The 18,474-nt window shown below is 37.9% G+C and overlaps 1 protein-coding gene across 1 annotated transcript in view; it reads right to left on the reverse strand.

Moving 5' to 3' along the window:
* Positions 1-402: 402 nt before the first annotated feature.
* EDNRA (endothelin receptor type A) overlaps positions 403-18,474 on the reverse strand; it is a 61,200-nt gene continuing 43,128 nt past the window's right edge. Inside the window, exons 4-8 of the mRNA XM_040472836.1 lie at positions 13,449-13,647; positions 10,201-10,353; positions 5,865-5,998; positions 5,330-5,438; positions 403-2,118 (exon numbers count right to left, since the gene is read on the reverse strand). Coding sequence (XP_040328770.1) covers positions 1,978-2,118; positions 5,330-5,438; positions 5,865-5,998; positions 10,201-10,353; positions 13,449-13,647 — 736 coding nt within the window. The 3' untranslated portion in view covers positions 403-1,977. The remainder of the gene's footprint in view (positions 2,119-5,329; positions 5,439-5,864; positions 5,999-10,200; positions 10,354-13,448; positions 13,648-18,474) is intronic.

The raw sequence follows: 18,474 nt of genomic DNA on the forward strand, positions 1-18,474 counted from the left end.
GTCTGTTAGCCATTCATTTGGAGATGTTAAATAAGCATGTAGGTATATATGAGTATCTTCCTCCAGATATCCACCTGACACACGATTTATTGTCCAACTCCCTCCTTTGGAATGCAGGCTCCATGAGAGCAGAGACTCTGCCTGTTTTGTTTGCTGCTATGTCCCCCAAACCTAGAAGAATGCCTGGTGCATAGTAGATGCTTAAAACTTACTGGAAAGGTGAATGAAGGAATGAATGAAAGAGTTAAGTGTTTAGTATAACAAAGTAGGTTGAGAATAGGAAGTACCTGTTTGAAAGTAAAATTGCTTGCCTGGCTACTACTAGGGAGAAGTTTGCAACAGGCATCACGTAATCAACATTTTCTATGTAAAACTATGTAAAAATGAAGAGACACTTGCAAGTCTTCTGTAAACTTTTATTTTATACTTATGGGCCACTGCCAATGCAGGGGCCTTGGCCTCTGGCTCATTTCTACAGATCTACTTGGAAAGATGTGGTAAAGGTAGAAATTGGAACTATTCCTGTTAGTAAATCATGGTTACTTACTGGTCCATAAATTAAATGCACATTGAAGTCTGTGTTTTATTCAGAAATCTATGACTCTCTGAACTTATAAAATGCATTTTTAATATGCAAGAGACAAAATATCTTTAAAAAGAAGACAATTGTCTAAACAAAATGATGTAAACTATGGCTTATAGGTATATATCACTGTATGTGAGTCACCAGTATAGTAACGGAATTTGACTGCTCACACATAGAGGAGGCCTGCAATGGCACAAGCTGGAACCTGATATCATTTTATACATGACTATGCTAAAATATAGCCCAAAAAATCAGCTTAGGTAATTTATCATCAGCAATCTATCTGGTGAAGTCTGATAGAAACATCAGACCTCTTGTCAGTCTCATCAGCACATTGAGTTGAGGAACTAGGACAATATACTACTTCAAAATTGAATGATTTTTGCTCTAGCACAGGAAAAAGTATAACCCCAAATACTGTTTTATCAAACCAACCAACCAACCAACCAACCAACCAACCAACCAACCAACTAATTAAACAAACCCTATTGTCAACCCATGGTGCATCCTCTTTCATGCTGCCTCTCATATTCCATTTGTAATGGCAACATGGTCACAAGGATTGTGAACACAGATATATTAAAACTAAGGCCAGTTGTCATGATGAACAACCACTAGATTCCACCCACTCAGAGTGTGTGCTGTAGTACAACTACAGGGCATTATTATTAGATTTCATTAAGTCCATACATACTGTCACACACATGCATATATCACACACACAAGTATATTCCATAAAGACAATCACAGAAAAATTGGCTAAAAGAAATGTACAGTTGTTTATATATATTTATATACACACAGTAAAAGGTTTTTTGCCGTACTCACAGTCTGTAAACATCTTGGAAAATGCCCAGCAAAAGTCACTGTGGGCCCTTTGAAATGGTAACCGTGTGAGGAGCAGGGGTGGGGGAGGTGTTTCGATTCATACTGGAAACCCAGGGAAGTGAAGAACCGTAAGTTCATGGTGGCATTTGGGGATAATTATATTTCACTGACATGATAAACTCAGTTCTGAGTTTATGGAACATTCCACAGAACTGCCATGGAAGCTGTTAAGTACTCGGAGACTCTATTTTCATGCAAAAGTAGCAAATATCCTTCTGGTTTAATTGAACAGTCTCCTTTCTCCCTGCTAACTCCCAACATTTTTTGGTGCTGAATATAACATGCAGAATATGTAAATTAGATAAATTAAAGAAGAAAGATTCATTGAATTTGTGACTATAAGCCAGTCCATGCTCTGATGTTTTGGAAAGCATTTTTCTGGGGTTGGGGTTGCATCATGGGAGAAGACTTGGAGAAAAGATTTCTGGAAACACAGTTGCTGCGTGATTTTTTTTCTCTTCAACAGACTTTGAAGGAATATTGATTAATGTTTCTTAAGCTGTTTAGTTAATACTGTCCTTATGGCTGCTTCTCTCTGTGTTGTGGTTGTTTTGTTCATGGTTCTTCCATTGTATGCTTGTTCCATTCATGGGGACCGAAGTCATCAGACTTTTGGACTGGTAACAGCAGCAGCAGAGGCAAGACTGGGAGAAAGAACAGATTCTAAATAACATGAGCATACCAACCCATTCCCAGCAGAACACAGAGGCCTTGGCTTCCTACCAACAAGGGGGAAATGTCCATACAAATTTGAGGACAGAATGTGAGCCTGAACAGTAATCTAGAGTATGGAGCCTATAATTTCTAGGTAGAAGTTAAACTGTCCATTCTAGTGCTGGAAAAATAGATCCCTTGTTTCTTGTTTTAATTTATTCACCAAGTCAAAGAGGAAGAGAAGGCAGTGTTGGCCTGAGGGAGATGTTCCATGACTTGGGGTAGGCATGGATGGAGAAGAGTCCAGAGGGGCCTGGCATTTCCACAGTGTGCACCATCTGCATGGGGCACCTCATCTGATGTTCATAATGACCTTAGGTGGTAGGTGCTGTTTTCCTCATTTTATTAATGAGGACAGGGAGGTTTAGGGGAGAAATAGGCAGAACTGGAATTAGAACCCAGGACTCTAGATTTCTCCAGCATATGCTACCTTTTTCTGCAGATCAGTCAAAAGACATGTTTAATTTCTGAGAGTTTGTACATTGATTTTTCCTTTCCCTCTAATTAGTATGTAAATTAATCAAAATGATGTTAACTCCAGATTATATATTATCATGACCAGCATTTTAGTCAATCCTTCTTTGGGCAGAATCTTTCTTATAGCATTTCATGACTTGTAAACATTATCAAGTAGACTTCAAAAAGGTGTTGGCTAGAACTTCCATGCCAAGATTCATTTATTTGTATGATTCTTTGGTAAATATATGTTTGTCTCCTTCTAGATGGCAAATTACATGAGGGCAGTCATTGTGGTTTTCCTCTCTTCTCTACCGCTAATAATAATAAACTCATACTGACAGCTTATTATTGTCTTAAGTGCTTAACATATATTAGCCCACTGAATCCTACCCATGAGATAGATAATCTATAAAATCAGATGATCAAACTGAGGCAGGAGGGGTACCACCTGGACCTGAGTTAGACAGTTAGCAAGTACAAAGCTGTGGTGTAAATCCAGATTGTTTGCTTCCAGGTCCTGCAGCCTTGACCTCTACCCTACTCTTCCTAATATGTGCCATAAACTGAAGTTAAACATCCTGGCCAAAGAGAACAAAATCCAGTTAGAATTAACTGTATGCTAAATCATCCCAGGAACTGCAGAAATGACACCTTGGTAAGAAGTGCATGGAGCTTCTGGAGGACGTGGGTTAGCTTAGCTGCAAGGAAGTTTGAAGAACATAAGGAAACTGATTTTGAATGAAATTACATTAGTTCAGATTTCCAGGGCAATAAGCATTTACTCTCCTTGAAGAGGCTATTATTAAATATAGTATTAAGCAGCATTTAGCAAGATTGTTTTTAACAACAGAATTTATATTTTGTTGGAGACTGTGGTTAAAGTCTAAGATAATGAAAAGCATGAATAGGTTTTATGTATTCTATGCAGCCTGGAGCTCACATTTGAGCATTCCTTTAAAAAAATTTTTTTTTAATGTTTTATTTATTTTTGAGATAGAGACAGAGACAGAGCATGAGTGAGGGAGGGCCAGAGAGAGAGGGAGACACAGAATCTGAAGTAGGCTGTCAGCACAGAGCCTGATGCGGGGCTCGAACCCACAAACTGTGAGATCATGACCTGAGCCAAAGTTGGATGCCCAACCAACTGAGCCATCCAAGCACCCCTTGAGCATTCCTTTAAAAAAAATTTTTTTTTAAAGTTTACTTATTTGAGAGAGAGAGCAAGAGCGAGCAAACCTGAGAAAGATCAGGGGAGGGGCAGAGAGAGAGGGAGAGAGAGAATCCCAAGCAGGGATCTCTCTGACCCAGAGCTAGATCCCATGAACTATGAGATCATGACCTGAGCTGAAATCAGGAACGAGATGTTTAACCGACTGAGCCACCCAAAGGCCCCTTGAGCATTTCTTTTTAAAACAGTGTATTTAAAAAAAATTTTTTTTAATGTTTATTATTTTTGAAAGAGAGAAAGACAGAGTAAGCAGGGGAGGGGCAGACAAAGAGGGAGATACAGAATCAGAAGTAGGCTCCAGGCTCTGAGCTGTCAGCACAGAGCCCAACGCAGGGCTGGAACTCACAGACCACAAGATCATGACTTGAGCTAAAGTCAGCTACTTAACCGACTGAGCCACCCAGGTGCCCCTTGAGCATTTCTTTTTAAAGCAGCATACTAAATTAGCATATTATTAAGTTAGTCTTTTTTATACCTCTGAATATTTTGTTGTCTGAACTGATCTTGCTTTTCTGACAATTTTTCTGACAATATTGCTTTATTTTTTATTTTTTTAAATTTACATCCAAATTAGTCAGCATATAGTGAAGCAATGATTTCAGGAGTAGATTCCTTCCCATCCCCCCTCCCACAACCCCTCCAGCAACCCTCAGTTTGTTCTTCATATTTATGAGTCTCTTCTGTTTTGTCCCCCTCCTTGTTTTTATATTATTTTTGTTTCCCTTCCCTTATGTTCATCTGCTTTGTCTCTTAAAGTCCTCATATGAGTGAAGTCATATGATTTTTGTCTTTCTTTGACTGACTAATTTCACTTAGCATAATACCCTCCAGTTCCATCCACGTAGTTGCAAATGGCAAGATTTCATTCTTTTTGATTGCCGAGTAATACTCTATTATATATCTACATATATATATATGTATGTGTATATATATATATATGTAGGTATATATATGTATATATATATGTATGTGTATATATATATGTATATATATATGTATGTATATATATATGTATATATATCTCACATTTTCTTTATCCATTCATCCATCGATGGACATTTGGGCTCTTTCCATACTTTGGCTATTGTTGATAGTGCTGCTATAAACATGGGGGTGCATGTGTCCCTACAAAACAGCACACCTGTATCCCTTGGATAAATGCCTAGTAGTGCAATTGCTGGGTCGTAGGGTAGTTCTATTTTTAGTTTTTTGAGGAACCTCCATACTGTTTTCCAGAGTGGCTGCACCAGTTTGCATTCCCACCAACAATGCAAAAGAGATCCTCTTTCTCCGCATCCTCGCCAACATCTGGACAATATTGCTTTATGCTAACAATCTGACTCTCTAGGTAACAGAATATGATTTTAACTTCTCTACTAGAATTAGCCATGCTTGTTGGCTATTTAATATAACCATTTGGTTGTCCTTAAAAAATACGTGCAAAACATTCTTACCTGGAAACAATTTTTAAATTTCTTGCTCACAAAGTATAGAGCTATTGGGTTTATACATGAATTCATGGTTGCCAAGTTAATACCGATGTAATCCATGAGCAGCAAGAAACTAGAACAAAAGAAAATAGTGTAGAATAATTAGAAGACAATGTTTTTAAATCTGCTAGCTAGCATTTATCCCTAGAATAAGCATTTTTCTTGCCCAGGAGCCATTTCTTATAGGTGGCAGTCAGAATTTTTTTAAAGTGCTTGTTTAAATGGCAGTTTCAGTTCTGCAGAACATTTACAGATATACCTGCCACTTGGTTAGCTCAAACCATTATGCACAGCCTCAGGAGGGGAGCCACAAGCCAAGCTATGGCTTGCACAAATTTGGGGATCAGTCATGGGCTATGTCAGCTCAAGAAAAATAATCAACTTGGCAGTTTTAATTTTCACGGCTAATGAGGCTATAGACTAGGTGGTTTGGTAAAAAGTATTATAAGTGTGCAAATTAGGGAAACTCCAATTTCCTAATGAGTACACAGGATCATACCTAAGTAATTCACATCGGTTCTTGTCCATCTCATCATACACGGTTTTCTTCAAAATACGGCTTAAGTGAAGAGGGAACCAGCAAAGAGCAAAAATTACCACCAAGCAGAAAACTGTTTTTGCCACTTCTCGACGCTAAAGGAAAGTGAGGGGAAAAAAAGTACAATAAGTTTAGTGTTTTTCTACCAGAGGAAAGAACTATACAAAGGAAATTGTAGATAGCAAAGAAAGAATTACTTAAAAAAGAGCCAGAACAGCATACCTCACAGTGCCTCTATCTCTTCAATATTTAGAGTCCAACTTTCTAATCAAGGAGTTGCTAATGATTCTTTTGGGTGGCTGCCAGGAAGGATGGTGGCCTGAAACTGGTTATTAGGGTAAGGATAGAAGTTAGATGTCAGGGAAATGGGAACTAGCTGGAGCCGAGCCAACACTGTGGCTGTGTGTGTGTGTGTGTGTGTGTGTGTGTGTGTGTGACTATATGGGGGAGATGGTTAGCTAAAAGCCTCCATAATGGGTAGCTAGCATTAATGGCAGCATGGCAGTCAAAGTGACTGAACCTAGCATAATAAAGAAGGAACAAATCTATGAAGATATTTGGAAAACGTAAGTAGGAAAAAGAGAAAAGGTCAATAGCAATGTGTTTCCCCCATTTCTTGCTGTTGAAGAAAGCTAGCACTGGGAGTTTTTTGCTTCTAAAATTCTTTTATTAATGACATATAGCTTCCAACGACATCTTGTTTGCAAACAGAGGGATGAGGGTAAAGGATTATCAGCAATGATGATTAGAACAAGTGGGACATGTTGACCCTGGACTGACTTCACTTTGAAGGTTTACATACTTTCGAGTTTGTGTAGACCAGAAAAATCATAGGTTAGGAATTATCTGCAACAGTCATTTGTGTGCATTATGCTTCAGCATTAAAACGCATGCATTTGAAAGCCTAACTAGGAACATAAAATGCAACTCGTCTGTAACTGGGATCAGTTAATGTCAAAATAAAATTGATTGAAAACAGGATTTGGAAGGGTAACGCTGGTTCAGCCCAAAGCATATAACATTAAGTATGGGAAGCCTACAATAAACCCACATGATTAATAGAGCCATTTAAGAAGATTTCAAGGCAGTTGTCACAAACTGCTGCTCTAGACCAAAGGACTGGAGTTCTTTAATCTTCCAGAGTTATTGGGTGGGATAGCTGGGATATGGCTTCAGAGAACATATAAGCTAAGCAATGGTTGAGAAAATAAAGAGTTCCAATCTGTAGGAATAGGGGATTATTTTAAAGGGTCCTTTGGTGTACACAGGAAGACAATGTGACCAGAAAAAGAGAAAAGGAGGGTACTGGGTACTGGGGGAAAGGTTATCTCCCTTCAGCACATCCTCAAAGAGGATGATCATTCGAAAGGTAATATGTTGTATGGTAGTCTGATATTTGCTTAACCAATATCTATTCTCCTGTTTTCCTTACTATCAGTCAGAACCGTGATTTTATTATGTCAGCAGGTGAGCCTGGGCTAATCATCTGCATGGCCACCTGACACAGTCGGACCACTGAGATCAAGTAGAAATCATTGTAAGAGGTTTCTGGAAAAGCTACTTAAAAGTGGAGGGTACTCCTTCTGATGCACACACACTAATATGATCTATATTCTTTCCCTTTTTGCTGCCTGGAAATCTGATATAGGGGTAGAGTTGTAGCTACTGTCTTCCAATACTAAAGGAAAAGTCAGCAAAACAGCAGACCCCTGGCTTCTGAGTCCCTTGAACACTGAACCAGTGACTTTTTTTTTTTCCTGTGGGAGAAAGAAGAAACCTCCACTTGGTTTGCTCAATGTTATTTTGGGTTTTCTGCTACCGGCATCCAAACACAATCCCTAACTGATAAAAGATGTTGAAAGAATAATACAGAGAAATTCAAGGAAACCGTGCAGAAAGCAAGACCAGAGCTATATAGGATACTAGTTAAAGGGTGGCATGGTCTTTCACTGAGAGCTAGCTCCCTACAGCCCCCATGGAAAGCCTTCCAGTAGGCTTGCTCTCCTGCTGTTGGAAACTGCTACAGCTTTGGGTGTGACAAAGGCAGTGACTACTGTAGGAGGACCAAGTCTTTGCTTTTAATTTCCACTTGGATAAGCCAATCGCTTAACCACCCTTATGCGGACATCTACCCTGCTTATATCTCGGGGTGCTTGGAAGAAATCAAATAAGCAAATGACATGCTCTTTGGAAACTTATAAAATGCTATGTAAATGTGAAGGAGCATCCTATTATTGTGACCAATCCCTATTCAGTTATTTTCAGAGCAGGTACCATTCAGCTTAAACATTCAATCATGGTGCTAATGAAAAAGTCAACATTGAAAAACACTATGGGGTTTTGTTTTTGTTTTTGTTTTTTATAAATCTATTCTAATTAATTACCTCCACTGCAGGAGTGAAACACAGTAATTGCTTGATATATTTTACATCTGGAGCACTTGAAACATTCATGCCTGAACAAAGTCATACTAAATTTTCTCAATATAATTTTCCGTTACATTTTAATAAAAAATATAGCTACCATTTTTATGGCATGTAAGGATTTTACAAAGTACATGTATGCACCTAATGCCTTTGATTTTTGTAATAATATTGATTCATATACAATTATGCCCAATTTATAGATAAGAAGCTGAAGACTCAGAAAAATCAGTACAATAGTTGAGAAGAGTTGCTGATGAAGAATGTTGCTTTTGTATGGTAATTGTAGAGAGCAGATTTACAGGCTTCATCAACAATTCATTATCTTTTGGTGCGGTTGGGTGTTCTTATCCACTTCTCTGCTGAGACGGAGAATTTACCTGTAGTCCTAGTTTTACTCTTTGAATTAATATATATCAAACATTTTCTGGGTACTTACTATGAGTTGGGCTCTATTAGACACTGTACATGCATTAGGTAATCCTCTTGATGTTTTATTATATACATTTTGTTTAATTTTTTAAAAGTAGTCTCTATGCCCAGTGTGGAGCCCAACATGGGGCTTGAACTCACAACCCTGAAATCAAGACCTGAGCTGAGATCAAGAGTCAGATGCTTAATTGACTGAGACACCCAGGCACCCCTATTTAATTTTTTAAAATTTAAAACTGAATCAGTATTTGTACAGAAAGGTACAGATATTATTGCATATATTTTATGAAGACCCAGAGATTCAGAGAGATTAAGCAATTTGCCCAACAACACAGAGCCAGCAAGTATAAGTGTAAAGGTTTGCCCTCTAAAGTCCATGGCTGTACATGTTCTGTTTGCTTCCTGGTAGTGAGGGAGGGGAGGGGAGGGCAGGGAGGGAACCAACAGCAGCTTCCTATTGACATGTACAAATTTGGGGGCTATCCAAAATCTGACCTCTTTTTATGTACCCAGTCCCATTTCCTATCCTGAGTCTTACCTTGGATGGTTTTCTAGTGAGGTTCATCTCTTTTTTCCACTCCCCAAATGCGTGGTGCCTGTGCCATGTTCTAACTAGACTCCTGTCCTCCCACTTGAAATGCCCTCTGTCTTCTTCTTCCCCATCAAACCCATTTATCCTTTACGAACAGTTCGATCTCCCTCATCCATGACAAGCGTCTTTGTGACTTTGTCTTTATATCATCCTTGGCTTTCTACAGCATAGGCTACTTTTACCATATTTGGTGATTCTATTTTCTAATTTTTTCATGTTGTATTTTATTTCTACACCAAGACTGCAAAGCCTGCTAGGGGAGAAAGTCCTATGCCTCTTTGTGTCCTGGCACAGTTCCAAGCCCAGTTCAATTCACAGACACACAAACACACATGTTCAATATACTCTTGGCAAACTAAATGAATAGTTCCTCTCTATTTGGCCCTGCCTCCAGGCCACCTGTTTTACAGGCAGACTCTCTATTTCACAAAAGAAATTCCTAACACTGGGGCGCCTGGGTGGCTCAGTTTTTAAGGATCTGACTTCATTCTGCTCAGGTCATGGTCCCGTGGTTTGTGAGTTTGAGACCCACACTGGACTCTGTGTTGATGGCTTGGAGCCTGGAGCCTGGAGCCTGGAGCCTGGAGCCTGGAGCATGCTTGGGATTCTGTATTTCCCTTGCTCTCTGCCCACTTGTGCTCTGTCTCTCTCTCTCAAAAATAAAAATAAAACATTAAAAAAATTAAAAAAAAAGAAATTTCTAATACTATAACTATAAATAAAACAGTTATAAGACTTTATTTTTAGCAAACCAGGGTAAATATGCTAAATAAATACACTTATTTATAGGCCTTCTGTTGTCTGGGACAAATAAGTCTTGGCCAAATTTTCACGATCTTATTAGGTTTACCTGTTTAAGGTGTTCACTGAGGGCAATTCTCAAGCTTCCGTTCCTTCTGTTTAACATCTCACAGGTCATGAGGGTGTAGAAAATTGCAGTGCACACCAAGGGCATGCAGAAATAGAACCCGAAGAGCCACCAGTCTTTCACATCTTGGTAAAACTGTAGGGTGAAGAAAGGGAGAGAATAGGAGGTGCATTGTAATCGAAATTTACTGGGCAGTGCTCTGGTAGTTTCAAAATCTTCGTGCTTGTAGATATGTTTCTACATTCACACTTGTGGTAAAGGGCTTGGTGGTGCTCAAAACTCAATGGAAAATCCAAAATCCAATGGAAAATCCAAAAATGATCCTGGCTTTCTAGTAACACATGAAGAAATTGCACTTAAAAATAATCCTGACAAAGATACTTTTTATAAACCGAAATTGGTTTTAATAACACAGTGGGAGAGCCCTACTCGAGAAGAAGAGTTCCCTCCCAAAGCTCATAAAGCATGATTTTGAGATAGATAGAATATGTATTTATCTTTACTTATTGATGAGCCTCAAAACTTTGCTAGTGCCAAGTTTACTTTTGACTCTTGTGGTTAAAGTGTACTTAATGTGAATATCTTGTGTGGTAACAGCGAAGGTTATGAATGGCTTATCTGTGTAGCTCTGGTTACTGGGAGTTAACCCTTTGCCTGGTATGCTTGCTATGTGACCTTGCAGCCAGCCAGTTAGAGCCATCAATAACCATGCCCTTTCTCGAGCTCTTAATACTTATCACCTGGAAACTATTGAGGCAGAGTATCTTATCTGAAGGCCTATTTAGCATTATCTCTCTGTGGGCAGGATTTGTAAATACTAGTATTATTAAGTTTTATGTCTTTTTAAAGGAGAAAATTTAGTACTCTACAAAATGGAAATTAGAAAATTATATCTGCGTTCTTCCTCCCACTAAATTAATCACCGACTTAGGAAGAAATGCTTTTCCTTATACTCTTTCTCCAGATTGTTTATTTACGAAGGATAATGCAGCCTCCTGTATTATCTCAGTTCCCACAGTAAAAAATAATCATGCTGCTCTGTGAAAAACCGGACAGTTGCTGAATATAGAAAGAGGCCCAGTAGGCTACATTTATAACATGTCTATTAAAATAATCTATAAATGGTTCCTGAGGAAAAAAAGTTCTGGGCAGAGGTTCTTAACTGTTTCTATGCTTTGGAAGTCTGGTGAAGACTATAATCCTTTCTGAGAATAATACTTTTATATGCATAAAATAAAATAAGATTACAGTGGTAGCCAATTATGTTGAAACACAGCTATCAAAATATTAAAATTCTGATCTAGGTGTTTATTAACAAATTAAATGAAAAATCAAATGGTGGCTCTAATAACCATCAGAAGTTGAAATAATGATGAGCAGAAATGATATTTCAAGATTATCCAACTGTTATGTTATGAAAATGTGTATTACTTCCATTAGTGGAAATAAAATGGTTCTGTTAAATATGACTGTGGTTGGTTGCCTACATTCATAATAGAAGGAAATGATAAATTTCAGTTAGAAGTTAGTGAAAATCAATATGTAATTTCTTTTCCATTCAGGTTCACAGACCCCTGAATTCTATCCTAAGGTTAGTGCAAACTACACCAAGGGACTTGGTTTATTCAGATCTGTTTACACAAGTATTTCCCTCTCCACATCACACTGTAGAAAGATTTGCGTACTGAAGGAAACAAAACAAAACACAAGAACAAAAAAATCAGAACTCTTTGTTTAAGTGCACACAAACACTCCTTTAAGCGCTCTCTTCACTTGTACCTCCTTCTTCCAGATGCATTGCTGCCTGGGTGTGAATGCCCTAGAAGCAGCTGCAGAAGGTCTGGAAGCTGACCTCTGAGGGGTCTCAATGGAGTTCCCTGCCCCCTCCATGGCAGAGGCCTGTAGAGAAAGGGGTCACACGTTTCTTTTGAACTAATGTCATCAGCCAGGGTATGGAGGGACCTCCCTCCATTCTAGGTTAGGGCAGAGTTGAGGAGGAAAGAATGGAACACAAGCTGGGGGAGAATGAGTCTGAAAACTTCAGAGTTGGATGGAATCTAAAAAACAATCAGTTTGAACTCATACTTTTCATTGTAATCCCCTTAGGTAGCTAGCTAGTCTGCTTGCCCACTCTAGAAGAGAGACTCGGTTGTTGTGAAGTAGCCCATTTCATTTTGTCTAGTTTCAACTGATTAGTGAGCTCATTCTTATACTAAGCCTCTTCTCTTTAACGCTTTTGTCGGGAATAGCTAGATTGCTTATTCGCACTGCCCAAATTCTGATAACCTCCTGCTGCTACTCTGTTTTTCACTATGGACATCGACTTAATAAAAAGGTCAGTAGATAAACAGAAGACCTTAATTTTAACATCGCCAGTTTGGCAGTTTTCATGAGTACTTTTAATTTTAAAAGAAGAATTTCCAATGCAGGAAAACTGGTCAACTGTAAAACCACTAATTTTGTGAATTTTTCAAGTTAGGAAAACATACCTGGGGATGTCTGTGAAGGATTAAATGTGGAATCTGAGCTGCATGAAACCTACATCAAAGCACTAAATTATGCTGATTTAAGAGAAATGGTTCTCCTTTTCCTCCCCAGTCCACATTTGACTAGTTTGGCAAAGGAAATATGCATTTTAAACATGTTTCCCAGTACACTCAGTTATGTAATTAAACTTTTCAAAAAAACATTAATGTGGTCAGATATATCGAACAACAACTGAATTTGTTAAAGAACTAAAACACTTTTTAAAAAGTTCTGCAAATTTGTTATTTGTATATTACATATAGAATTTGTACTAATATAAGTACATGAAGTATAACTTCCTACTTTAAGTTAGTAAATCTATCTTTAAAAAAGTGTGAGGAATGTGCATTTCCCCAAATAACATAAAATACATATTAGCATGCCCATCAGATGGAAATTGTTGTGCTGTATTACTTATGATAAAAACAAATAGCACTGTGTATTTATCTCCCCCCCCCCCCCCCCCCCATCTATCTTTCTGAGTAAGTTTGTTTCAGATGCTGAGTTGTTTGGGGTAAAACTAGAGTTGTGTCTACAATTGTGCTCTAATATAAGAGTGAAAACAAAATAGTTGCTCTAATTATGGGACTGAACTAACAGAGTAAGCCACACTGGGCACTGTAAAAATATCAACAAGTCTTGGCGATGGTAAAGTATATATGAAGACCTCCTCTCCTCCCCAATTTCCTTTAAACTCTCCATACCTCCATGAATCTTGATGTGGCATTGAGCATACAGGTTTTGTGCTGTTCACCCCTGTATTCAAAGGGCACCATGACGAAGCCGATAGCTTCAGGGATAGCCAGGATAAAAGAAAGGATCCAGATGGAGACGATCTCAATGGCAGTGATCAAGGGAATCCCAATTCCCTGGACACGACTCCAGGAGGCAACTGCTCTGTACCTGAAAAACAAAAGCAGGGTGGGGGTGGGGGCAATGGAGGCAGAACCTAGTTGTTAGGAAATTTAAAATTTATTTCATTTAAAAAATAATTATAAATGCTAGAAAGATCCTCCCCTTAGCCAGTGACCAATCACTGGAACTTTCCAATGAGTCCTGGAACTTTCTGTGAGTCCTGATGTGAAAAATAAGGACCCTTCTGTGAGTCCTGATTTGAAAAGTAAGTGGAACCATTAAGAGTTCCACCCCTTTGGGAATCAGGTGTCTGGCAGGCCTGAGTCTGAGGTCTTCATTTGGGATTCAGGAAAATCTTGTGATGGCTTATAATGGTGCAGCATCAGATAAATGTGCTTATGTTTTTTATTTTTATTTTTTTTTAAAGATTTTTTTTTCAACGTTTCTTTATTTTTGGGACAGAGAGAGACAGAGCATGAACGGGGGAGGGGCAGAGAGAGAGGGAGACACAGAATCGGAAACAGGCTCCAGGCTCTGAGCCATCAGCCCAGAGCCTGACGCGGGGCTCGAACTCCCGGACCGCGAGATCGTGACCTGGCTGAAGTCGGACGCTTAACCGACTGCGCCACCCAGGCGCCCCGTGCCTATGTTTTTTAAGCTGGGGGAAAAAACTGGATGATGGAAGGTGTAGTGAAAGCTGCTGGTACTTGTTAAGGTAACATCTTACTCCTCTCTATATATTAAAAAAAGAAACTTGAAACATTATTATGAAGTGGATCTAGATATCCTTAAATGAATATGACCATAGATAGCTGATCATTTTCTCCTTTCTTCTCTCACTGTATACCTGGTAGTCAAAGAATGACTATCTCCCATTATGGTCCTGAGCTAAAATAGATAAAGTGGAGTTAAAGATATCTTGGTTCCTAATCTTTAGGGTTTACAATCTAATAGAAAAGAAAGGTTCATAGAAAAATGTAGAACATAAATGTTACTGGACAATCATGTCAATCAAAAAACAAACTGGCATTAAGAAATTGTTTATTTTCTACTTTAATATTTTTTGTGATAGTAATCCCATTTCAATGTTAAGTCTAAAGAAAGTTTGGTTTCAGAAAGTCTGTGTTTCTGACCTGAGGTGATGGTCTGGTGCTAACTACTTTTAGGCTTACTATTAAGATGGGACCTGTGACATGGTATGGTATTTTTGTGGCTTCATTCTTGAAATTTTTTTTTGCTGTTGTAATGGAAAGTAAACATTCTCTTTTTATAGCTTTCATTAGATAGTGCCAGAAGAAGACTGTAAAACAGACCAAGGCATTGGGGACAGGTGCACATGGGCTTGTAGGGCACATGACTTAATGTCAAAGATTTGTCAGTAAAGCCAAGGCAAACTACACGTTACCCATAATCACTCTTATCACTTATATTTACTGTGTTGTCTCAGTGCATCTACAAGGTACATCTGTGAAAACACAGGTCTTAGGAATTATGCTACCTAGTTCTTCACTGTAGATTAGAACTTATAGTTTGGGTATGCACGACGATGCCATATGGCACACATATAGCACAATTTGCTGAAGAAATATTTTTTGCAAAAGATTTTTAGGATAAATAAGATTGATGTACAATAAGAATCTTAAAAAAAAAAGTCCAGATTAGTTCAGAATTGAATAAAATACAGCTATGCAAAGAAACCAAGAAAATCCTTTTACGATATAGCGAAGATTGCATTTTTAAATTTATGGTTATTTCCAGTGGGATAAAGACTGCTATTTATTTTGCTTTTCATTTCTGTTTACTTTTCTTTGTTGCCTTATTAGACTGGCAGCCTGATGTCCAGTAAAAGCTAAAAGGAATGGAGACAGGATGTCTATATCCCGAGGCTGTCAGTGAGTTATATCTATTTCTTTTCCCCTTCTCTTAGATCAACTATCAGGAAAGATGCTTTAAATAAAGTGCTTTATCTCCGAAGGGAGTAAGGAAGCAAGATTTATTAGGCAGGATTGGAGATAGAAGGTGGTTTGAGAAGGAAAATGTGGTCAACATGTTATGATGAGTATATTCACAAAGCAGCTTCATTTTGTAATATGCCATGAGTCCTCAAATTATTACATGTCTATAATCTAATGTAAATTCAACATTTTAAAATAAATAGAAGTAGTTTTTAGTGTATAGTGTGGCAAACCCACATGACTGAGAATTAGACTATTTTTTATTTGTAATCACATTGATTTTGATGACATTTACATGACATGAGAAAACAATTGTAAGAGTTAATTAGAAATAATCATTTGTGATGATGGGGGTAGGGAAAGGTGTGAAAGATAAGAAATACCGGATGTTCCAAACATAATTTCTATTTAGAATATAATGATACAACACACATATCCATAAATATGTTCTCCTAACTAGGTGCGATTATAAACATCCTTCAATGGAGCTAGTGGACACATATGACATTTTCACTTGCCATAGAAAATCTGCAAGTGTAGATTCAACCACTAACAGCTGATATTCCAGAAATGATGTCTACTTTTTGCAATGGTTTCTTCTCTCGCCTTCTACTACATTTCTCCTGGTCTTTCTCCAGCTGATAAGGCTGGCTATTTCTTCTCATCTCCTTGGCTGGAACCTGCTCACTTCTCAAACTCTTAGCATTGGATTCCTCCTTAGTCCTTGGTCCTCTTTTCTATTCTATCAACACACTTTCTTTTAGTGATCCATCCAGTCTCATGGCTTTAGCATCATTTAAAATTTCTATATACTGATAATTAATTCCCAAATTTATAAGTCTAACCGAGGTCCCCGCCTCTAGCTCCTGACTTGTCTTTCCAACTAGTTAACTGATATGGCCACTTGAAATCTAATAGGCATTCGAACTTACCCAAACCAGACTCCTGGTCCCTTTCATGACCTCCACCCTGCCCTCTCTTCAGTCCTTACCATCTCAGGCCCAGAATTTGAAGTTAGCCTTAACTCCTCTTTTTCCCTTTGCTATCACACATCCAATTCTTTAGCAAACCCTGTGACCTCTTCCTTCACGATACACCTAAATGCAACCACATCTCACCATCTCTCCTGTTACCATCCCACCTGGATTATTTTAGTAGCTTCCTAACTAGTCTCCCTTCATCCATTTTGTCCTACTTCATTCTATCCCAAACATAACAGCCAAAGTGAGCCTGTTAACATGTAAGTCCCTCATGTCATCCCTCGGTTCAAATCCCCCAGCAGTTTCCAGCCCAGTGGGAATGCCTACTGGTGTTCTCAGAGCTGCTTCCTCATCTGCTTTACTTTACTCAGGTGTAGCTTTTCATAGGGTCCTTCCCTGAACATCCTGTTTGAAATTGCCAGAATCCCCTACAGACTTACGCTGACCTGCTCACGCTGATTGGTTTTTCTCCATAGCGCTTACCAATTGGTCACCAATATGTGACCAATCAAATATTTTATTTATCGTCTCTGTCCACCCTTGTCTTTAGAATATAAGCGCCATGAGGGCAGGCATTTTATATGTTGGTCACGATACCTAGAACAATAGGTGCCAAATAAATATCTGTCGAAGTAAATGTCTTTGTTTCCTGGCCATGCATTTATCTTTATCAGCCAATAAAGCACACTACATTCTGAGCATTTTCTTATTTTTTAAGGCAGCCTTGACAGACAACAAACAAAAAGCTAATACTTTTAGAATCCTAGAAGCAAATAATTAAAAAACCATGAGGGACTCTTGGGGTGATCTTTCTCCCCTTCATGTTCTACCAGTTGGGAACCTGAGGACTGGAGTGTTACTATATCGTCTGCCTCATCTCCTGTGAACGTGGAGAGCCCGGACTAGGGCTCTGGTCTGCCAACACCCAGGGGAGTCTTTTCCCACGACATCACCTTGTACCCTGTCATGTGATATGCCAAAATAAAAGTATAAATTATGCATTTTATTTATGTAAAGATGTTTGTTACTGTGTATGTCTATATATAGATTTCTACATGTTTCCAAGGCCAAAGGCATTTAATGCATGTTTTTGAATTTTTGAGGTATGGCCTGGGATGGTAAGTATATTTTAATATATTTATTATTGAATGTACTTTAAAACAGGATGAAATAAAACAAATTAAAAAATACCACTTCAACAAAACCTATTTTTATTTCTTCTTATTCTTTGCCTATTTCTATTCTCACAAGCATAATCTAAATATATATTATAACCATATCAATTACAATTTTATTTTTAGCTTTATCTACTTTTCATGATAAAAAATGGCCTTATGCTTCTACAGAAGCATGGCATTTATTAATTTATAGCTACACAGTATAACTGGATATTGATACAGTTGACTTAAATATTTCTCCTAAGTTCACATCAATTCTAGTGTTTCAAGGTTGTGAATAACACACTTATAAATATGTTTGTATATATAGTTTTTTTTCTCTTTTTGAATGATTTTCCTGGATTAATTATCTTGAGGGGAATTATTGAATCAAGAGAAGGAAAAGGTAACTGAAGTACTTTCAGTACTTCAGTAATTTCTACCAAGTGCCTATCGATACTTGTCTACATTGGAATTTATTATTTTCCCTTCCATGTTGCCACTTCCAGTAAGTGTCACTTCTACCCTTACCTATGCACATTGTTATTTAACAGCAAATGCAATCATTTGTAATGTTTCTTTACGATTTATGTATCTTATATGATAGACAAACTAACTTCCATGCAGAGGTTTGGAGGCAAAATACCAGCAGGAAGAATTTTATTTTATTTTTATTTATTTATTTATTTCAGCAGGAAGAATTTTTTTAAATTTTATTTATTTAATTTAATTTTAGTTTTTTTTAATATATGAAATTTACTGTCAAATTGGTTTCCATACAAC

The sequence above is a fragment of the Herpailurus yagouaroundi genome, unplaced genomic scaffold (genome assembly GCF_014898765.1).
Source record: "Herpailurus yagouaroundi ecotype Mexico unplaced genomic scaffold, PumYag 28, whole genome shotgun sequence".
In the NCBI taxonomy this organism is placed as follows: Eukaryota; Metazoa; Chordata; class Mammalia; order Carnivora; family Felidae; genus Herpailurus; species Herpailurus yagouaroundi.